A 23,934-nucleotide genomic window follows, 5' to 3' on the forward strand; every position below is an offset into this window, starting at 1 on the left:
TTGAGATGGTGAATCTACATCAACACACGTAAACATGCTCTGTAGCAGTCAGTCTCAGTCGTGTGTGAATTTGGAAAGTGTGAATCAGCGAAGGCATAATTCCTGAAATAACTGAGGGTTGTGGCATCTGCTCTCTCAGCCATTTTATAATGATGTGTTTTTCTTCTCTGTTTTCTTTTTTTTGTGTGTGTGTGTGTGTGTGTGTGTGTGTGTGTGTGTGTGTGTGTGTGTGTGTGTGTGTGTGTGTGTGTGTGTGTGTGTGTGTGTGTGTGTGTGACTACAGCAGTGGCTGTTTGTGGGTTCTGCAGAGGGTGTGGCCCAGTTGGCTCTGTTCCAGTGTGAGCTGTACGGCCAGGCCTGCACTGAATGCTGCCTGGCCAGAGATCCCTACTGCACCTGGGACGGACACGCCTGCAGCCCCTTCATGCCCATTGCACGCAGGTGGACACGCTCAGCTCACACTCAACCCAGACTTATAATCCAACACTTACACTGTATATCTAGCTAGCACTTCACACAGTTACAGTATAGAACTACAGGAGAAACTAAACATGAATAAACATGCTGTTAAAATAGAGAGGGAAATAAAGCTGTAAGTTTAAGTCTATGACATGCCAGCTCACTCTCATATACCCAGTACCCACTCATCCAATACATGTGTATGTAGCTATAGGCCTGCCCTACTCATAAATGCTCACATTTAGTGCATACTCTTATCTAACATGATGTATTTTTTGGTTTACTCTCACCGAAGGAGGAACGCTCGTCAGGTTGGTGATGAGGAGGACCCTCTGACACAGTGTGTCAGACAGGGAGGTGAGCAGAGACTGTCACAAGCCACACCCCCACAGACATACAGTACTAGTCAAAACGTTTGGACACACCTACTCATTCAAGGTTTTTTCTTTATTTTTACTATTTCCTACATTGTAGGATAATAGTGAAGACATCAAAACTATGAAATAACACATATGGAATCATGTAGTAACCAAAAAAAGTGTTAAATAAATCAAAATATATTTAATATTTGAGATTCTTCAAAGTAGCCACCCTTTGCCTTTATGACAGGCATTCTCTCAACCAGCTTCAAGAGGAATGCTTTATCAACGGTCTTGAAGGAGTTCCTACATATGCTGAGCACAGCGGACCAACTCATCCCAAATCATCTCAATTGGTTTGAGTTTGGGTGATTGTGAAGGCCAGGTCATCTGATGCAGCACTCCATCACTCTCCTTCTTGGTCAAATAGCCCTTACACAGCCTGTAAAGTGTGTTTTGGGTCATTGTCCTGTTGAAAAACTAATGACAGTCCCACTAAGTGCAAACCAGATGGGATGGTGTATCACTGCTGAATGCTGTGGTAGCCATGCTGGTTAAGTGTGCCTTGAATTCTAAACAAATCACTGACAGTGTCACCAGCAAAGAACCCCCACACCATCACACCTCCTCCTCCTCCTCCATGCTTCACGGTGGGAACCATACATACGGGTGTAACCGATGTGAAATGGCTAGTTAGTTAGCGGTGGTGCGCGCTAATAGCGTTTCAATGAGTGACGTCACTCGCTCTGAGACTTGAAGTAGGGTTTCCCCTTGCGTTGCAAGGGCCGCGGCTTTTGTGGCGCGATGGGTAACGATGCTTCGTGGGGTGTCAGTTGTTGATGTGTGCAAGGGTCCCTGGTTCGAGCCCGGGTTGGGGCGAAGAGAGGGACGGAACCTACACTGTTACACGGGGATCATCTGTTCACCTACTCTGCGTCTCACAAAGACACGGCAGTTGGAAACCAAAAATCTCAAATTTGGACTCATCAGACCAAAGGACAGATTTCCATCTGTCTAATGTCCATTGCTCATGTTTCTTGGTTCAAGCAAGTCTCTTCTTCTTATTGGTGTCCTTTAGTAGTGGTTTCTTTGCAGCAATTCTACCATGAAGGCCTAATTTACACAGTCTCCTCTGAACAGTTGATGTTGAGATGTGTCTGTTACTTGAACTCTGTGAAGCATTTATTTGGGCTGCAATTTCTGAGGCTGGTAACTCTAATGAACTTATCCTCTGCAGCAGAGGTAACTCTGGGTCTTCCTTTCCTGTGCCGGTCCTCATGAGAGCCAGTTTCATCATAGCGCTTGATGGTTTTTGCAACTGCACTTGAAGAAACTTTCAAAGTTCTTGAAATTTTCCGAATTGACTGACCTTCATGTCTTAAAGTAATGATGGACTATCGTTTCTCTTTGCTTATTTGAGCTGTTCTTGCCATATTATGGACTTGGTCTTTTACCAAATAAGGCTATCTTCTGTATACCACCCCTAACTTGTCACAACATTACTGATTGGCTCTAACGCATTAAGAAGGAAAGAAATTCCACAAATTAACTTTTAACAAGGCTCACCTGCTAATTGAAATGCATTCTAGGTGACTACCTCATGAAGCTGGTTGATAGAATGCCAAGAGTGCGTAAAGCTGTCATCAAGGCAAAGGGTGTCTACTTTTAAGAATCTCAAATATAAAATATACATTGATTTGTTTAACACTTTTTTGGTTACTTCATGATTCCATATGTTTTATTTCATAGTTTTGATGTCTTCACTATTGTTCTACAATGTAGAAAATAGTAAAAATAAAGAAAAACCCTTGAATGAGTAGGTGTTCAAACTTTTGACTGGTAATGTCTACTAGCTTGGGTTTCTATATAGAGCAGACCTTGTGACATTTTTCTCTGTCTCTGTTCAGCTGGTCTGCAGGTGAAAGCAGAGCAGAGGATGATGATGGTTGCTGAGGGTAACAGCACCTATCTGGAGTGCATTCCCAAATCCAGACATGCAGCCGTCACCTGGTACATACAGGCAGGAGAGAACAGCCCTGAGCTGCATCAGGTACATACTGACACACAGGCAGTTACACACACACACACACACACACACACACACACACACACACACACACACACACACACACACACACACACACACACACACACACACACACACACACACACAGACACAGACACAGACACAGACACAAATAAAAACACACACGCTGGCCTACACACTCACACTCCTCTCTGTATTGCAGTTGCAGTCAGGAGAGCAGCTGGTGGTGATTGAGAGAGGTGTTCTGATCCGTCAGGCCGAGACGGGTCACTCTGGCGTGTACCACTGTCAACTGGAGGAGCATGGCTTCCGTTGGACTGCCGTCACCATCCGTCTGAGTGTGTGGAGCCCCTCCCGTGCCTTTTCCTGGTCCCCTAACAACCCCAACCCCAGCCCAGATGCCTCCCAGCCCTGGTACCAGGCCTTCATCCATCCCAGCAGCCTGGAGAAGCACTGTCAGAGGCTGGGCTTCCGACAACGCCGGAACCGCAACCGCGACCAGGATCAGACCAAGGACACCAACCGCAAGACAGGGGACGGCCCCAGGGGCGAGAGGCACAAACATGGAGGCCGAGGTGGAGGTGGAGGAGGAGGCGGGAGGAAGAGCAGGAGCAAACCCCAGCAGAGGTCTCCACGAAGTGCTTAGATGCTCTACTGCCTACGACATGCTTTCTTCTGACTTACACCCTCAAACACTGTCTCACTCTCTCAAAGACACACACACACACACACACACATTTACAAAAACACATATTCATGTATATTGGGGACATAGGAGGTTCAGTGTGGGCTGGACTCAGAAATGTGAATGTGGTTGCGTAGCGTGTTGTATGAAGGATGCACAGCATGTCCAAGAGACCGGTGAGGAATATATTAAGGCATGAAGAGGACCTGGAAGAATGTGGTGTCTCATAAGACACAGTATGTGAACTTGTCTGAGGAACTGACTGGGTCTAATGTACAGAGAAAAAAAATGCCCTGAAGGTGAAGCTAGCTGGGATCTGTCCTAACGAAAGACAGAGAGGGAGTCAAAAGGACTCAAGCACGAGAGAGAGACTTAATGTGTCCCTGAGGCACAACATTTGTGATTTGTCTTCGATGTTTAATGTAAAAAAAAATCTTATTTAACTTTGTGTCGTATTTATTTCTGTTTTGAATAAAAAGGTTTGTTTCAGTAGTTGTATAGGTCAGTTTTATTTAGTAAATGCTCTGTGGTCTTCATTAGGCTTTCAACTCAAGCTTGACTCCACATAACTGGCATCATTGATGCTGGGTGTGTTTGACATTAGTGCATCAGAGGAATTAAAAGGGGGAAATCTGAGTCAAACTAGCAAGACTGCCAAAATGAAATGCAGCAAAGCTAAAGCATTTTTAATGCTGTAGAAAAATAAACTTTAGTTTTATGTTCTGGAGCAGCTGCATAAAAGCAGAGAGAGACATTTTTAAATGTTGTCAGACTTCTTTACTGAGCAAGGTCCTCGTGTGTGTGTGTGTGTGTGTGTGTGTGTGTGTGTGCTTTATTCACTACCATAAAGTATGATGGAAAGTATTTTATAATGAAACATGTAATGTTGATGCTTTCCTCAAAGACCTTGTTCAGATCCTTCCCTGATTCATTATGCGCTCATGTATTTAATTGTGTAGCGTATATTTATATCTCTGTGCCAATATTTATTTCATGTGATTTTCCAAATTGACTTTAAAATTAAATCAAATGTTTTCAATTGATCTCTCCCAAGTTAAGGAGACACCCAATGTAAATACTAAATTCTGCCAGTATGTTTTCATACTTTTCCTTTTTGTGCAATAGGAAACCTGTCAATAAACAATAGGAGACATACACGCACACATACAGTGCATTCGGAAAGTATTCAGACACGTTGACTTTTTCCACATTTTGTTATGATACAGCGTTACTCAAAAATGGATAAACAACTTTTTACGGATCATCACTCTACACACAATACCCCATAATGACAAAGCAAAAACAGGTTTTTAGATTTCTTTGCTAATTTATTACAAATAAAAAACAGAAATACCTTATTTACATAAGTAATCAGACCCTTTGCTATGATAGTCGAAATTGAGCTCAGGTGCATCCTGTTTCCATTGATCATCCTTGAGATGTTTCTACAACTTGATTGGAGTCCACCTGTGGTAAATTCAATTGATTGGACATGATTTAGAAAGGCACACACCTGTCTAGATAAGGTCCCACAGGTGACAGTGCATCTTAGAGCAAAAACCAAGCCATGAGGTAAAAGGATTGTCCATACAGCTCCGAAACAGGATTGTGTCAAGGCACAGATCTGGGGAAGAGTACCAAAAAATGTCTACAGCATTGAAGGTCCCCAAGAACACAGTGGCCTCCATCATTCTTAATGGAAGAAGTTTGGAACCACCAAGACTCTTCCTAGAAGGAGGTGACCAAGAACCCGATGGTCATTCTGACAGAGCTCCAGAGTTCCTCTGTGGAGATGGGAGAACCTTCCAGAAGGACAACCATCTCTGCAGCACTCCACCAATCAGGCCTTTATGGTAGAGTGGCCAGACGGAAGCCCACTAAGCATGACCCTAAGCACACAGCCAAGACAATGCAGGAGTGGCTTCGGGACAAGTCTTTGAATGTCCTTGAGTGGGCCAGCCAGAGCCTGGACTTGAACCGGATCGAACATCTCTGGAGAGACCTGAAAATAGTTGTGCAGCAACGCTCCCCATCCAACCTGACAGAGGTTGAGGATCTTCAGAGAAGCATGGGAGAATCCCCCCAAATACAAGTGTGCCAAACTTGTAGCGTCATACCCAAGAAGACTCAAGGCTGAAATCGCTGCCAAAAGTGCTTCAACAAATCAAATGAAATTTATTTATATAGCCCTTCTTACATCAGCTGATATCTCAAAGTGCTGTACAGAAACCCAGCCTAAAACCCCAAACAGCAAGCAATGCAGGTGTAGAAGCACGGTGGCTAGGAAAAACTCCCTAGAAAGGCCAAAACCTAGGAAGAAACCTAGAGAGGAACCAGGCTATGAGGGGTGTGCCGGGTGGAGATTATAACAGCACATGGCCTAGATGTTCAAATGTTCATAAATGACCAGCATTGTCAAATAATAATAATCATAGTAGTTGTCGAGGGTGCAACAAGTCAGTAACACAAGAGTAAGTGTCAGTTGGCTTTTTCATAGCCGATCTTTGAGAGTATCTCTACCACTCCGGTCTGGGACAGGTAGCACGTCCGGTGAATAGGTCAGGGTTCCAGCAGGTCTGGGACAACAGGTCTGGGACAGGTAGCACGTCCGGTGAACAGGTCAGGGTTCCATAGCTGCAGGCAGAACAGTTGGAACTGGAGCAGCAGCACGGCCAGGTGAACAGGGGACAGCAAGGAGTCATCAAGCCAGGTAGTTCTGCGGCATGGTCCTAGGGCTCAGGTCCTCCGAGAGAGAGAAAGAAAGAAAGCGAAAGAGAGAATTAGAGAGAGCATATTTCAATTCACACAGGACACCGGAAAAGACAAGAGAAATACTCCAGATGTGACAGACTGACCCTAGCCCCCCAACACATAAACTACTGCAGCATAAATACTGGGTAAACAAAGTACTGAGTAAAGGGTCTGAATACTTACAGTACTAGTCAAAAGTTTGGACACACCTACTCATTCAAGGATTTTTCTTTATTTTTACTATTTCCTATATTGTAGAATAAAACTATGAAATAACACATATGGAATCATGTAGTAACCAAAAAAGTGTTCAACAAATCAAAATATATTTTATATTTGAGATTATTCAAAGTAGCCACTCTTTGCCTTGATGACAGCTTTGCACACACTTGGCATTCTCTAAAACAGTTTCACCTGGAATGCTTTCCCAACAGTCTTGAAGGAGTTCCCACATATGCTGATCACTTGTTCGCTGCTTTTCCTTCACTCTGCCGTCCAACTCATCCCAAACCATCTCAATTGGGTTGAGGTTGGGTGATTGTAGAGGCCAGGTCATCTGATGCAGCACTCCATCACTCTCCTTCTTGGTCAAATAGCCCTTAAACAGCCTGGAGGTGTGTTGGGTCATTGTCATGTTGAAAAACAAATAGTCCCACTAAACGCAAACCTGATGTGAGGGCGTATCGCTGCAGAATGATGTGGTAGCCATGCTGGTTAAGTGTGCCTTGAATTCTAAATAAATCACTGACAGTTTTACCAGCAAAGTAGCACCACACCATCACACCTCCTACTCCATGCTTCACGGTGGGAACCACACATGTGGAAATCATCCGTTCAGTTACTCGGCGTCTCACAAAAACACCATGGTTGGAACCAAAAATCAAGGCACACCTGTTAATTGAAATGCATTCCAGGTGACTACCTTGTGAAGCTGGTTGAGAGAATGCCAAGAGTGTGCAAAGCTGTCATCAAGGCAAAGGGTGGCTACCTTGAAGAATCTCAAATATAAAATGTATTTTGAGTTGTTTAACACTTTTTTGGTTACTACTGTACATGATTCCGTGTGTGTTATTTCATAGTTTGATGTCTTCACAACTACACAGTAGTCACAGCAGACACACAGCAGACACAGGAGGCAGATGGTTGGAGTCTTACAATGTTTATTAATCCAAAGGGGGAGGCAAGAGAATGGTCGTGGACAGGCAAAAAGGTCAAAACCAGATCAGAGTCCAGGAGGTACAGAGTGGCAGACAGGCTCGTGGTCAAGGCAGGCAGAATGGTTAGGCAGGTGGGTATTAGAAAAAGGAGAACGCAAAAAGCAGGAGAACGGGAAAATGCTGGTTGACTTGGAAACATACAAGACAAACTGGCACAGAGAGACAGGAAACACAGGGATAAATACACTGGGGTGGAGACAAAAACGAGGACAGGTGAAACTGATCAGGGTGTAACACTCAAACCGGTGCGCCTGGCACTTACTACCATACCCCATTCAAAGGCACTTAAATATTTAGTCTTGCCCATTCACCCTCTGAACAGCACACATAAACAATCCATGTCTCATTTATCTCAAGACTTAAAAATCCTTCTGTAACATGTCTCCTCCCCTTCATCTACACTGATTGAAATGTATTTATCGGTGACATCAGTAAGGGATCATAACTTTCACCTGGTCAGTCTGTCATAGAACGTTCCTAATGTTTTGTACACTCAGTGTATAACATGAGTATATAAATAATAAAATAGCAAAGTGGGTCTGACAAACAAGATATCCCATTAGGTCTGAACTGAATAAAGGAAGCCACACATGAAAACATTTTCAGTGCATTATGTTGTGGTTCAGATGTGGTTGAACCTGCTCTCTGTCATGTTTGCGGTCTGTAAGCTGCTCCCGCACAGGACACCACATGGCTCAGGGCCTTTAGGTCTCCTCATGTCCAACTGAGGCTTCATCTAAATGGTGGTGAGATAGCATTTAAACATATGGTTTGTATATTGTGTGTGTTTCCTTACATACCGGTGTCCTATAAAACAAATAAACAGATAAACGTACAATTGACAATGTTGGCTGTTGGCTCACTATTTGAGCACAAGCGAATGTATTGTGACACTATAAAAAACAAATACTTTTTTGTGTGAAGAATTACCTCAGAGTCCTTGAGCACTATGAGTTAGGGTTATAGCTGTGAAGACATATATCCCCAGGGATAGTCTGTGTCCTGTATCTGCTCTGCCTCTGCCATCTTGAACATCACAAGATTGTGGCAGAGAGGCGCATGGGTGGGGCTCTCTCAGCACAGCTTACACATTCATGGCCATGTGGCAAATACTGTAGCTCGGTGACATCAGAAGTGATGGGCAATGGTCTCTGTCTCCCTCTGTGGGGAAGAGAGATAAGTGCATGGAGAACTCAGGTAAAGATGAAGGTACTGGAGGCAAAGCTCATAAGTACACCACAGGAGGTTGGTGGCACATTAATTGGGGAGAACAGGCTCGCTGTAATGGCTGGAGTGGAATCAGTGGAATGGTATCAAATACATCAAACACTTGGTTTCTATGTGTTTGATGCCATTCGGGCCATTATTGTAAGCTGTTCTCCCCTTAGAAGCCTCCTGTGATACACAGATCAGTATCACAGTGTTTGATTAAATTCCATTTAATACAACTTCATTCTGAAATTATTCAGTTACAATTATTATGGGTTTTATTATATTCATGAAACATCACATACTTACTACTGCATTTAATCATCATGTCAGACATGTACTGTGGTGAGCTAGGCCTACTAGTTTTTCTATTATTATGCGGAACTATTGCGTTCTCTACTGCAGGTTGTAGGGGAAAATATACAGAGCGGACTCGACTCAATTTCATGGTTGACTAGATCTCTTCGAAAGCATTACACTGGTAAGTGTTTATTTATTTGATTATGCTAGAAACGTGCAGATATTTGATTTTCCTTAAAGTTAGTCGTAGAAATAAGTATTCCCACACATTTCCGGGTGATGGTCACTCTTGACAGACACGGAGTAACAAGGGAACTGAAAACAAGATAACATTCCGAGGCCTGGCTGCTAGCATCGACAGCTAGCTAGCTAGTTAGCTAACGTCATCTGACTGATGAGTAAACTGCTAGTTTATGGCTGATGAAAGCAATATGTCAACTTGCTTGTTGGATGTTGTGACCATTCTTTATGATTTTTACATCATTAGTCTGAGTTCGTATTGCTCGTTGTTTTACAGCCTCCTGTTGCGAGCTGATTAAACGTTAACTAACTAGCCGTAACGTTAGCTAATCACACTGACAGCTTGCCTGAAGATACCCTACCGTAACGCTTGTTTACACTGAGCTGCACTGGGGTTGGAACGCAAGCATGGTTACATTTTACCAGAAGATACTACTCTACCATTAAGCTTGTTTACACAAAGCTTAGAATGCAATCAAGGTTACATTATCCTGCCCTGAACTTAGCCACTGTTACTAGCGGGCTACCACCCAGTACTCAACCTTGCACCTTAGAAACTGCTGCCCTATGTACATAGTCATTGAACACTGGTCACTTTAATGTTTACATACTGTTTTACCCACTTCATATGTGTGTGTGTATATATTGCATTCTGGTCAAGGCTCATCCCATATAACCACTACTGTACACACATTTTCTATTCATATACTGTCCAATTGGCTGCCCGCAGATCAAGTTCCTTCTTGGGGCGAACTCAGTTGTGGTCTCAACTTACTGTTGCGAGGTAGAATACACAAGGTGCCATTTTGAAATTTGGTTGCGCATCAACAGTTTTTCTCTTGTTATATCAGCCACTGATGGCCATCAATTAGCCCGTGTCAGCTAAATCTTTCTATTGGTAAGTTAGTCTAGCAGCCAGCTATCTAAACTTGTAGGTCGAATTAGAGCCCGGGGGGGCCCTCATTGATTTTGTTAGTCAGTCTCACTCAGATATCATATTAAAAACTGCAAGCATTTGTCACCGCCCCATGGCAAAATGAGTAGAATTGCACGTAATTAAAACACTGCGGCCCCTCATGAGTTGTGATTTTTTTTTTGTGTGTGTGTGGCCTCCACACCGCATCAAAGTTTCCCATCCCTGGCCTTTACACACCAACATTTATATTCCGGACTCTGACATTGCTCTTTTTAATATTTATTTATTTTTTGGGATTTTTGTGTATTGTTTGGTATTACTGCACTGTTAGAGCTGTGATAAAATGTGTGTACGTGACCAATAACATTTGATTTTTTTATGACGCCATGGAGCTGGCGCGAGATATGGGTTGAAAAATGTACCTCAATGCAGGGATCGGATATGCCACTTTATCCAAATGTTACCTTTATCCACACCGATACATTGAGAAGATTGAAATACTGCTAGTTTTCCTGGAAAACTTCCCTTTTCATCCTCATGCTAGCTAGCATGGTATCATGACCTTCGTTCATTTCTTTGTGCATGCCGCCACCTACTGTGCGGTAGTGTGTGGTCGATCACGTTACATTTTGTGATACAAAAATAAAAAAGGAAGAGGGAAATGAAAAAAATTCACCACTAACCCTACACCTATATACCACTATTTCATACAAGTAAAAATGCACACCCCATTCTGATCCTACACCAGGCCAATGGCATGGAAGGACAGGACTCTTTTTTGTTCAGCACACCTTAACTCTTCTGCAGTAAAACTCAAACACCCAAGTAGTTCTCTGCAGCTGCCACCACAACATCTATTTTCTGTAGATGACGTTCTATTTCTGCGGTACAGTTGATAACCATGGCAATGAACGCTAAGAAGCCAACCTTACTGAAGCACAAATGCATATCACTCTGTATTGGCCTAGCTCTACTGCTCACCCTTGACCCATAATCCTCTACTGTTTTCACTACCTCAGCATACTGCACCTTCTGTTCGACACTGACCCTGGCAACCTCAACCTGTCTCTCTTGCACTGGGCACTTCTGATTCCAAGCAACATGGGCACCCCCACAATTGACACACACAGTTTTTCCACTGATACTACACATTCCTTTGTCCCATGTGCTCCTGCACACTTCTCACATCTTGGAATCTCCCTCCTACACATTGCTGCAAAATGACCATAAGCTTGACATCTAAAACACCATAGTGGGTTCGGCACAAAAGCTCTCATGGGATAACTGACATATCCTAACGTGACCTTGTCGGGTAAAGACTGCTTCAAAACGACAGACCGTTGCTTCTCAGTTTCACCAGGCTCGCCACCGGGTCGGAATCTTCAATTTCAGTTGTTCCACCTCAACAATGAATGCCACCCCAGTAATCACTCCTTTCAAAGGCACACTGCCCCCAGAGAGCAAAGCAAGTCACAAGTCTTGTCCCTGGACAGAAGAAACACAGAAGATCATCACAAGACCATTTTTAGCTACCTTCACCAATTTTAAATGTACCCAACTTCTTTTCTAGCCAGCCTGGTACTACATATGAGTCAGCCAGAAGGCAGGGATCCACTTTCTCCAAAAAAGTAACTCCCACTGGGCCAAAATGATCCTTTTAATGACCATCCTGGCAAGGCTCTGACTCAGGTCTTCACCACACCTGCAACTGCAGGTAATTCATCCTCACTCTCGTCAGGTTCAATTTCTGAGCTACACTACATGACCAAAAGTATGTGAACACCTGCTTGTCAAACATCTCATTCCAAAATCATGGGCATTAATATGGAGTTTGTTGTTCAACGCAACGTGCCATTCCGTAATGACTGCTGTGGGGAAAACTAGCAGTAGCCTTCGATCTTCTCGATGGAGCAGTATGGATAAAGGTACAGTGGAATCCCTGAATTGAGATACGCTTTCTGACCCATATCTCATACCGGCTCAACGCTGTCTTAATGTAACCATGATTGCGTTCCGACTCCAGTGCAGCTCAGTGTAAACAAGTGTAACGGTAGGGTTGGTGTCTTCTGGCAAACTGACAGCCAGCTAGCTAGCTAACTTACCTCATACAAACACAGGTTGCTAACGTTAGCTGTTGTTGGCCAAAGATATTCTTATTTCGTATTGTAGTCACTCAACCTTTGTTATATTGTAGTTTTCTTGTGTATGTTGGATTGCGTTGAGCTGCAAAGTAGTATTGTTGACAGTTTAGTTTGGTGGGTCTTCCAATGTATGCTGGCTAGCTGTACTAGAAGTTGCTTCGATGCAACTAAGCCAGTTTGTTTGGACGTTTGGCTGTTAACAAGAGCTGAATAGAAAACATATTACACAAAATGCTAAAGTCTTTCTCCCACCCTCCCTTGAAAGCAAGCAAGCCCCAATAACAAAGAGAAGCTAGAGCCCTACGTGGGCAAGTTGATGTGCAATGAGTTGTTGAATCCAACCCAGTTGTGTATGTATGTAATGTAATGTTATGTATGTATGCATGCATAGGGAGGAGGAGAGCGTATCTGTTGTTATCTGACATATTGTATGCAACAGGTGGAGGGATGAGCCTCTTCCCTGTGATTGGCACATATGTGCCGGAAGCAACCAATGGGGTGGCTACACCAGACTCCCCTGGATCCTGCAGTGAGAATGGCCCGCACACCTACGCCCCTACTACCCCCTCGCAGCTCCTGAAGTTTGGGGGCAGGGTGCCAAGTCCTGGGCACGGATCCCTCGATGGGACCCCTGGAGAGACTGAGAACTGTGTGGATGGAGAGAGAGCATGCCATGCACAAGAAGACCCCATAGACACTCCTCACAACTACATGTCCCATTCGGACAAACAACACAAAGACACGCTCCTAGCACAGCCCTCCCGCCCCACTGCCACATGCGCGGCAGACACAAACCCACACGTGGCCCCTCAAGACATGTCCCTCACTGGACTCCTCCAAACAGATGAGCCCCTAAATGATATTCTGTCTAGAGACTCACAGCACACCTCCACCGCAACAGTCATTCCATCCAAAGACACAGCCCCACAGAGGGACACTCCCAGTGCAGACACACTTCAGTCAGAGACAGAACACACAGAGCCTCGTAACTGCTGTTCTGTAGAAACAGAGGAGGAAGAGGAGAAGCAGGAGGAGGAGAGCGAGGAGCAGCATTCAGGAAACACCCAGGCTGAAGTCTCAGCTCAGGTGAGTCTGCCATATTGACCGCTACTGCCCCTGTACATAATCGTTGAAGTGCCAGAGCCAACAGCTCAAGAATAGAATATAGTACTTTAATCATTGTAATGCGGAAATGTTTTGTTTTTGTATGGATTGTTTGACCACCTGCAATAGTAAGGATATACATGTGTATTGTTCATACGTCTGGTACCGGTATGTAAGACTGCCTCTTCCTCTCAGCTTACAGAGGAGCCCTCAACAGCAGCTCCCAGCCCAAGCTCTGCCCCAGCCGAGAGGCATTCATCAGACAGCTGCCCCTGTCCGCCCCACGTCATGGCCCAGGTGCACGTGCGGAACGTCCCCGAGCGGGAGCGCATCGTCCGGGGCATGCAGGACAGCAAGAGTCTGGATGAGATCAGCCAGGCGTGCGGGGGTCGGGGGGGGCAACCAGAGGGCCGCAGGGCCACCATCTCCTCTGCCCTGGAGCTGGAGGGAACAGTCAGTCACGACGGGGACCTGACCCACTTCATCTGCCGCAACCTGGAGCAGAAGATCAAGATGAGCTCCAAGCCCAGCCTGGACTGTGACTGTGACTGTGAGTATAGCACCGGAGGACTGCAGGGATCGGATGGTTATTCACCTGGGTTGTATTCATTAGCTACCAAACTGAAGAAAACTGACTAAAACAGGGAGAGACCACCTGAACTTGTCCAGTAAGATACACTCATTTTCTTTTTCTGTTGCTAAACGTTTTGCTACAGTTTACCTGAATACGACCCTGGTGATCAGTGAAATGCTGATTCACAAACTGCGTTTTCTGTAATGATTTCAGTGATGCGTCAGTGTTAGAAGCTGCAGTTGAAGGCCGAGTTCCAAATCAAATAAATTCTTCCCCTTTCCTCTTGTGATTAGATTAGCACCCTCAGGAAGGGTGGGAGGACGGATGAGTGTCATAGCACTGCTTGGATGAGGGAGGCTGATTTGGTTTGCTTTGTAGACTGTCGAGATAAGGTAGTAATTTCCTGTGTGTGTTTCTGTCTCTCTCTTTCTGTGACCAGCGGACTGCTCGGGTTCCATCAGTAGCAGGGGCCGGGGGTCGTCGTTGCGGCAGCCGGCAGACATCCCTCCCATCGACCCTGCTGTCCTGGTGGACCTACAGAGACACACTCAGGATGTTGCCCACAGTGTGGAGCTGATGATGCGTAGCCTCAACGGAACCATCCAGAATGTACTTGAGCTCAGTTTGTTCACACACGTACCATTTTGATCTGCATTTGACTATCCTTTTAGTCCTGCTCTGCTATACATGGCTTATTGTATGCTGATATTAATGGTCTGCTATGTTATATAAACTGAGTGTACAAAACATTAAGAACACCTGCTTTCCATCAGACAGGTGAATCCAGGTGAAAGCTATGATCCCTTATTTATGTCACCTGTTAAATCCACTTCAGTCAGTGTAGAGGAAGGGGAGGAGACAGGTTAAAGAAGGAGTTTTAAGCCTTGTGTGCCATTCAGAGGGTGAATGGGAAACACAAACAATTTAAGTGCCTTTGGTATTAGGTGCCAGGTGCACCGGTTTGAATGTGTTAAGAAGTGCAACACTGCTGGGTTTTTAAAGTCAACAGTTTCCAGTGTGTATCTAGAATGGTCAACTGATAACTGTGAGAAGCATTGGAGTCAACATGGGCCAGCATCCCAGTAGAACGCTTTCGACACATTGTAGAGTCCATGCCCTGACGAATTGAGTCTTCTGAGGTTAAAAGGTGGTCCAACTCAATATTAGGAAGGTGTTCCTAATGTTTGTACACTCAGTGTATGTCTTTATCTGTGCGTGTCCAGATGACAGCGCTGAGTGTGGGATACATCCAAACCTACAGAGACTCAGTGGACAGCCTGGGGGAGTCTGTTGACATGAGCATAAAGGTGAGAGAAGAGAGAGCTTGGCTAGACATGAGGTAAATTATGATCAATGGCAATCATGGATGCTTGTTGTGTCATAAGTATATGATGTGTGTTCACTTCCTCCATGTATTCAATCGTGTGTGTGTGTGTGTGTGTGTGTTCATAGGGAATGTACACGCTGATGGCGCGTTGTGAGGAGCTTGATCGTTCCATGCAGCCTATCCACACCCTGGCTGCCCAGATCCGGGACATCAAGCGCACCCTGGATGCCCTGGAAGCTGTCTGCAAGTAGCCCCTCCACCCTGGAGACCCCTCTCCCCCAGAGACCCCTGTCCACTGCAGACACTTTGCTAACCTAATGACCCCCTTCCTCCCTGGAATCACTGCTACTAATCATGCTAGCTTCATGGATGATCTACATTTCCCCCCTCCCCCCATGGAGGCGCCCTACTGCAAACCCCTCCCCACTCCTGAGATCCTCGCTCGGCTAGGAGCCCTCCACCTGACAGAACTTGAAGGAAACGGAACACTTGATGCTTTTCTTAATGTATTCCCGTCCGACCCACTTGGTTCAGATTGCACTAACTGCTGCTGCCCACACGGTGGCACTCTCTCCCTCAAGTTATCATTACTCACTGTGGTATCTATTACTTTAATTATTTAGTGTTTTACTTTTCTATTATATCCCAGTTTTCTTTCTCTGTATTGTCAGGAAGGGCCAGTTGTTTATGAAGCATGTGCCGAATAAGGTTTGATTTGTATGGAGCATGAGCTTTAGGAAGGGTTGTGATAAGATTTAGATGTCAGTCACTTCTTAGGCAGGTTCCTGAAACTGCCTGTGGCAGGTTTTAATAGTAACATGAGACAGGTGAAGGTGTGGGGGTACATATTATATTGTAGAAAGGGCTGTCCCTCCATGTTGTATAACTGTTAGTAACAGGCTGTTACCAACCAAAAGCCATTCCCTGTAAAGCTCTCCTCTGTGTTTCCTGGATGGTATGTTGTGCTTTAGGAGACTGGTATCTTTTGTCACGTCACAGGTTGGCTGGTAGGTAGGCCTGTCTCAATTTCTAACATATCTATTTGGGTTAAATTGTGTTGCCATGGTGAGAGGTTCTGGACAGCCATTACATGTAACATGCCCTTACAGGACTTGTATTCTACCAGATGTCGTCAGACCTGCTGAAGCCCCACCTAGATAAGGCAGCACCCGCACACTGGATATAAAAGGCTGTAGGACTATAGACTTTGAGGGGGACGCATGTTTGGCTGGGGAGAGAGGGATGACCTCTAACTGCTCTTAATAATCTCTGTACAATCAGAAGCACCTTTGTACATATATCTTTCTGTAACAAAAAAATGATTTATCTACCCTTTGTCCTAAGTGTATATTTTAAGAAAAATAACAAATTTACATGAGCTGCAAAGAGTAGCTGTCTGTTTTTGTTCCTTGTTTGGCTGTGATGACATGAGTGCATAGATACAGGACATCTAGAGTGCATCCAATACATTTGATATAAAATATTAGTACATTTCCACAGAAAAAGGCATGATTTATTGTAATCACAATAGCATGACCAGTAAGAACACAAAGGTAATGTTGAATGGTGAAGTCATCTCAGTTGATATGACTGCAGAAACATGTTGTAGAATGTGTGTTTGCATTGTGTTTGAGGAAACCAACTTGGGAACCATATTACAACAAAGCCATTCTCATGTAAGGAGTAGAGAGAAGAAAAGTTAGTACATTTTTGTCATTTAGCAGACACTCTTATCCAGAGCAATTAGGGTTAAGTGCCTTGCTCAAGGGCACAGTGACAGACTTTTCATCTAGTCTGCTTGGGGATTCGAACTAGCGACGTTTCAGTTACTGGCCAAATGCTCTTAACCGCTTGGCTACCTACCGCCCCAGAAACATCCAGTACTGGCCTGTTATGAAGTGAACACACACAACTGTCGACGAGACAAGAAAGGATGGCAATGTTATGGCATCCTATGAATAAAAAGTATATTTGTTTGTTTAGACAATACAGACCCCAAAAAATTTCCACTTTCCAAAATAAAAGTATATTTTTCAGATTTCATTTTTAGAAATAGATCTATTTTGTACCATGCCATTTTTTTCTACACTAGTGCGACAGTCTTTAGCCTGACCTGATAGTCCAGCAGGTTAGTCAGGAGTTCAGGCATAAGTCTGTGTTCAGGCTAAGGCTTAAAGCTGTGGTTAATACCAGCAGTAGAGGTGCAGTGAGTGACGGTCCACTGTGGTTCAAGAGAGCGAGGGTGGGGCTGGTTCCCTGGTTCAGCTCACTCAATAAGGGGGGATTCAGTCTGGCTGGAAGGGCACTCTGTGCCCTGACCTCAGCCCTGTCCTTGAGGACCTCCTCAGTGACTGGCCCCTCCAGGGACTCATACCACAGGCACTGTAAGTCCCTTTTCCAGGCCTCCAGGTTGCCAGGATCCAGCTGGTCTGTGACTTGCACCATCTCTACCTTCCTCTGTGTCATCAGGAAGTTGGAGGGGGGCAGGTGCAGGGAGGCGGAGCTCTTGGATTTGCGGCACAAGCAGTGGCCACGCCCCTGGCATAGGGAAACGCCGCACAGGCTCTGGTCACGTTGACAGCGTATGGGCCCAGAACCTCAAGCATGAATGTGGCTAGCTCTGAGCAGGCTCTCTGGGGGGAGACACAGAGGGGAAATGTCATTCGCAGACCTCAGACACAGTTACATTAGTATGACTGACAATGTATGGAAGATTTAAGAGATCTGAGTCCTTGTCAATGGTGACCCGTCATTCAGGGCAGGTGGGGCAGAGCCCCACCTTTTTAGCAATGCCTGTTTTGCACGTTATTTTGGCATTAATACGTGTCACATATCAGTTTGCAAACCATGTAAAAAAATGTAAATATATCATTGCGTTCATAAAGCTGCATACAAACATGGTCTCTTTTTTTGTTTTCTTTAGTGAGGCAGCTCTAAAATGCAGGTGTTTCATCTTAGCTCAGTGCTTTCTTTGGTGGTGGGGTAAGCCAGCAGAAAATATGGAGCGTTGCGTCGTGATTGACTCAGTGTTCTGTCACTCATGGGGACACTACATCACCACCAAGTCTAAGGGTAGAGCTTGAAAATTCAAGCCCCTTGGGTGCTGCCATAGAGTTACATTAGAAGTGCCCATCCAAGAAGGCTCAAGGTCATTGGCCACAGATAAAATTACGTCAAATCACGTTATATGTACAGTAGCTATGGTTGGACTGATCATGTCAACATCATACTTTCAAAATAGCTAGCCGTTATCATCATGAAGCAAGTCAACAATCTACTGGCAAATCATTTTTAATCCTTGTCATATGAAGAGAAATAATGAAGAGAAATTATAGATAAAACGTCTCGATGCTCATCGGCCATTGGACATAAACATTACACAACAAGTTGGAAATCGCAAATTCAACCATGAGTGGTTTGGAAGGAATCAGTGGCTAAAAGCAAGCTTGCAAAGCAATCACTAGCCTGCTATTCAGTGGAGTGGATGTGTGGTCCCAAGTCTAAGATTAAGGGGCTCCTTTCCTAGTTTAAAATGATAAAAATTCAACATTGGCCATGCTGTCAATTAAGCATGATTTGTGCCGCGCTCAAAATAAATGTTAAGCCGGAACTTCAAAATCTGACTTTAGTGAGTTCAAGACAACTGGGAACTCAGGAAAAATGAGCTACGACTGGGAAAATAGGTTTTGAACTTTCATCCAACTCGGAATTGTAAATCCAGGTACTCGGGCCTCTTTCTAGAGCTACGACCTGAAGATCACTGACGTCATCAAGATTCAACCTTTTTTTTAAGTTCCCATTTGTCTTGAAAGCACCATAAATCCAGAGAATGTCAGACTTCGATGACAAAGTTTGATGACAAAATTTGCCCATGAAGGACTGCCGTGCCACCTTCCTGTTCAAGTGAGCACAGCACAACAAGGTGAGTCCAAAAATGTATTGTATGCTGCTGCATAAATTATGTAATATGCCAGGGAGATATGTATACTGTAGCTAAGAAAGTAATACTAAGTGTACGTTGTGTAGTAAGCTGTTAGTAGCCCGTGTGCCTCACTCTAATAATTTGGTCTATTTTCATCTCTCAACTTCGCCTACTGTTCTGACTTGGTGTGCACATGTAGCCTATAAACTGTTTGAGAAATGTCTGCTTATATGCCCCCTTTATTTATCCTACGGTTCTGACTTGGTGTACAGGGAGAACACTGTAATAACGGCCCATGTTCTGAATTCTGTCGCTGTACATTTCAAAGTGCTGAACAAATAGTTATATTGATGACATCCTTCCTAGCTCACTCATTGATGTCTTAATCGAAATTACGGATTGCCTCTAATCCGCTTGTCATTCCCTTATGCCATAGTTTGTACATCTCAATTGTTAGTAGAAACCACATTTGTTTAAGCAAGTCAGCCATATCAGCTATGTTTTTCTAAAAGGCAGTAAATGAGGCTGAATGAACTGTTTCGCTGCCAGACAAGGCTCCGCTGATAGCCAGGTGTAGCAGTGGTAAAGTGTTGGGACTGCTGTTGGGACTCTACTGTTGGGACAGCTTTATGTAGGCCCTAACAGTTTGTGGGCACCGTTTGTCACCGTTATAGTGCAATTCATGTATTGTTTAGTGTTGTGTTGTTGCTTTGCTGGCATGCATCTCACTTTTTTTTTTGCCCCACCAAGATTTACATGCTAAAATTGCCACTGGTCCTTGAAGAGAAGACACCTGGATCATTCTCCCAGAGGATAACCCCTGCTACCCCCATGGCAGCACTCTAACCAATATCGTTGACCAAGTCCACCTGAGGGAACATCACACAGTTATACATTAGTTACAGACCCACCAGACAGAGAGAAACCACCATCAAAAATATGGTAACATCCACTTCCACCCAGCACTATCTCTCACCTCATACAGAAAAGTGTTAGTTGACGTATAGACACTACTGACTAATAGGAACACAGGAAAGTCGTAGGCGGTCTCACCCAAGCCTGTCACTCTCAGTGCCCCTCCGGATCTGATTAGATGTGTACAGTCTGGCCCCTGAGATCCCGCCCTGCAGCTTCTCTAGCGTGAGGGCAAGGTAGAGGGCTGAGCAGCGTTTCCATAGCCATAGCAGAAAGTTGTTCAATGCCATTTCAGCAGCGGGACAGCGGCCCGTATAATTTGAGATTGACTGAGGGGGACAGAGTTGTAGCAGTTGGGGTACTAGGACACGCCCCACAGAGCCTTGGGGCGGAGCCTCCTTATCTCCCACAGTGTCTCCATAAGGATGGACTGGGCCACCGTCTCAAAGTCCACATGGGGGACGGGATGACATCATCATTATGAGACAACTGTGACATAGTGAATAGCATCTATAATGTCTATTTATCCTATTACTATAAACTGGCACTGTCGTGATGAGGATCTTACCTGAGACCACTTCTCCACCTCTTCTGTGGTCCAGTTAGGGAAGAATGTCCTCAACAGAGCCCTCCAGGTAGATGCCTTGTTTCTCACGGTTCCTTCCCCACCGCTGGGAACACTGGCCCCAACCCAGTACCCCATTCCCTGGTACCCCGGTACCCCGGAGAGGGTAGCGCGGCCGCCAGGTCCTCCTGTTTATTCTGGAGGTGTCCTTCCGGTTTGAGGTGTTGGGGAAGGCCTCGCCTTGGGAATACAACACAGAAAGACCCTCACCTCAGCTGTCAACATGTGGAGGCAACACATTGCTACAGTATGTAAAGTTAACAAATGACATGTACTGTCATTGAATCATAGTCAACAATAACAATTTAATCACAAAAACCTGACGTCAACAAACAAATGACTTTGCCAGGCTGCCCCAATAACTCCTAGGCCTCTATTCAATCTGTATCACTGAAGCGTTAGGGTAAAGAGCCAACATACGCATATTTTACTGTGAATGCAGTCTCCTCTAACGCGGGAACATTGCCTTTACATTTCAATCACGCTGTAATGCTGAACTTTCGCGATATGGATTGAATAGAGCTCCTAGTCATCCCCATGTCGCCACCAGACAGTATTTAAACCATTCTCATTGACTGGCGGGATTCTTATGCAATCTTATTTTGGCCTCCAAGAGTACAGGCCTGAAACAAAGGAAAATATGATTGATGAGGTGTGTGTGTCAGTGGCAGCACCAGCAGAGGAGACGTAGACTAGAGGAAAAGGATGCCTCAGAAAGGCAATTACCAAGAGTTAATTACCAAGAGTTAATTACCAAGAGTTAATTACCAAGAGTTAATTGGATTCATTAGTGCCGCCCACATTGGCCAGAGATGATGCTCAGGAATACTGCTCAGTAATTACTCAGTAGTGCAGCAGAGGGAGCCATGCCAAAGACAACTACAAAAACCAACAGGCTTTTTGTTATACTACACTATGATTTTTGATCACTACCGTTACAGCCCCGTGAAAGACAGTAAATCCCTAATACCGGACATTTTTAAGAATCTATCCTATTTTGGGTAAAGCTCTAATCTTTTAACAGTAATCTGCTTTTGTTTGTTTTACTGATCAGGAGTGAAGGGGAGGGTACACCACCAAGCATGTGAACATATAGGATTCAATGTCAAACCTAAAGGATTAACTACCTCGGTCTAAGAAATCAGTCAACTGATATCATGGACAAGAACCCTTTGTGCTTTTGTTGGGTGGCAGGTAGCCTCGTAGCTGCGGGAAGTAGGGGTCCCCCCCAATTTAATATATTTCAAAAAATAGTGGGGTAAAGTACTTAAGTAAAATATTTTTAAGTATTACTTAAGTCGTTTTAGCGTAGCTAGCAGGACTGACTTTGTGTTAGCTAGCCAACGTTTAATTACTTCTGCGTTATGAAAGGAACTAGACACGGACACGAATGATCCATTGATAGTTTGTTGTAACCAAGTATTGGTGCTAACCGTGTGTTATTGGATGCTAGCATGCTAGTTAGCTACGGCGTCATAGGATACGGTGCACTGGGTGGGATTCACGGAAGAATACTGTACCAAGTTATCTAGCTGAATAAACTAAATTTGAGCCTATTCCTGGAAACATTGAACCACTGTAGTTTACATCAATTATAATTTCTAAAGTGGAAGTTGGAAAAGTTATATTTGAGTGTTTCAGTGAATGGTTAGTGAGGGAGGCCCTGCTCTCTCGCTTCCCCAGTTGTTTAGTTCATTTTCGATGTACTATTCGATGTACTATTGTAAAGTGGTTGTTCCACTGGATATCATAAGGTGAATGCACCAATTTGTAAGTCGCTCTGGATAAGAGCGTCTGCAAAATGATGTAAATGTTTTTGTGGGTATCTGTACTTTACTATTTACATTTTGACAACTTTTATTTCACTACATTCCTAAAGAAAATATTGTACTTTTTACTCTTTTTGACACATTTAATCATACACTCATACAGTATACTCTTATCCAAGTCACTCCCTGTCTGGAAAAAGTACAAAAATACTACAGTGTCATACTTAGACCCTAAGAAATCCCCCCACTAAACTTAAGAATCACCCTCTAAACTTAAGAATCACCCTCTAAACTTAAGAATCGCCCTCTAAACTTGGCAACAGAATCTTTATTTTGATTTCTTAAAAAAAACGTATCCTGCTCTTTCTGTGGAACTTTAATGTGGAAGAGGACTGGAAAATGTTGCCATCATTGAAAAAGGCAAATTTACTGAATGAGGCAACGTCTCATCCTTCCTAGAATTTGTCTGAAAAACTAAAAGACAGAAGTGTGTCATACATACAGTTGAAGTCGGAAGTTTACATACACTTAGGTTGGAGTCATTAAAACTAGTTTTTCAACCACCCCACAAATTTCTTGTTAACAAACTATAGTTTTGGCAAGTCGGTTAGGACATCTACTTTGTGCATGACACAAATAATTTTTTCAACAATTGTTTACAGACAGATTATTTCACAAATAATTCACTGTATCACAATTCCAGTGGGTCAGAAGATTACATACACTAAATTGTCTGTGCCTTTAAACAGCTTGGAAAATTCCAGAAAATTATGTAATGGCTTTAAAAGCTTCTGATAGGCTAATTGACATAATTTGAGTCAATTGGAGGTGTACCTGCGGATGTATTTCAAGGCTTACCTTCAATCTGTGCCTCTTTGCTTGACATCATGGGAAAATCAAAACCAAAAATAATTGTAGACCTCCACAAGTCGGGTTCATCCTTGGGAGCAATTTCCAAACGCCTGAAGGTACCACGTTCATCTGTACAAACAATAGTACGCAAGTATAAACACCATGGGACCACGCAGCCATCACACCGCTCAGGAAGGAGACGCATTCTGTCTCCCCGAGATGAACGTACTTTGGTGCGAAAAGTGCAAATCAATCCCAGACTACGGTTTGCAACTGCACATGGGGACAAAGATCATACTTTTTGGAGAAATGTCCTCCGGTCTGATGAAACAAAAATAGAACTGTTTGGCCATAATGAACATCGTTATGTTTGGAGGAAAAAGGGGGAGGCTTGCAAGCCAAAGAACACCATCCCAACCGTGAAGAACGGGGGTGGCAGCATCATGTTGTGGGGCTGCTTTGCTGTAGGAGGGACTGGTGCACTTCAGAAAATAGATGGCATCATGAGGAAAGGAAAATTAT

General features: G+C 44.1%; 2 protein-coding genes and 1 pseudogene across 3 annotated transcripts in view; 2 read left to right on the forward strand and 1 right to left on the reverse strand.

Annotated features, from left to right (window-relative positions):
- The window catches only part of LOC115168297 (semaphorin-3ab), a 34,468-nt gene extending 30,426 nt beyond the window's left edge, over positions 1-4,042 (forward strand). The window contains exons 14-17 of one of the 2 annotated variants that reach the window (XM_029723445.1): positions 287-441; positions 755-816; positions 2,726-2,868; positions 3,068-4,042. In XM_029723445.1, coding sequence (XP_029579305.1) covers positions 287-441; positions 755-816; positions 2,726-2,868; positions 3,068-3,511 — 804 coding nt within the window. In that variant the 3' untranslated portion in view covers positions 3,512-4,042. Of the gene's footprint in view, positions 1-283; positions 442-754; positions 817-2,725; positions 2,869-3,067 lie in introns of both variants that reach the window. The other variant, XM_029723444.1, reaches the window with a different exon arrangement.
- Positions 4,043-9,121: 5,079 nt separating this feature from the next.
- LOC115168298 (BLOC-1-related complex subunit 6) lies at positions 9,122-16,718 on the forward strand. The gene is made up of 6 exons (XM_029723447.1): positions 9,122-9,208; positions 12,764-13,410; positions 13,624-13,978; positions 14,442-14,611; positions 15,226-15,309; positions 15,455-16,718. Exons 2-6 carry the CDS (start codon positions 12,772-12,774, stop codon positions 15,578-15,580), a joined length of 1,374 nt encoding a protein of 457 aa, XP_029579307.1. The 5' UTR covers positions 9,122-9,208; positions 12,764-12,771; the 3' UTR covers positions 15,581-16,718.
- A 744-nt stretch (positions 16,719-17,462) lies between these two features.
- On the reverse strand, positions 17,463-21,215 carry LOC115168883 (hyaluronidase-2-like; annotated as a pseudogene).
- Between the last annotated feature and the right edge of the window lie 2,719 nt (positions 21,216-23,934).

This window comes from Salmo trutta, chromosome 30 (assembly GCF_901001165.1).
Source record: "Salmo trutta chromosome 30, fSalTru1.1, whole genome shotgun sequence".
Lineage (NCBI taxonomy): Eukaryota > Metazoa > Chordata > Actinopteri > Salmoniformes > Salmonidae > Salmo > Salmo trutta.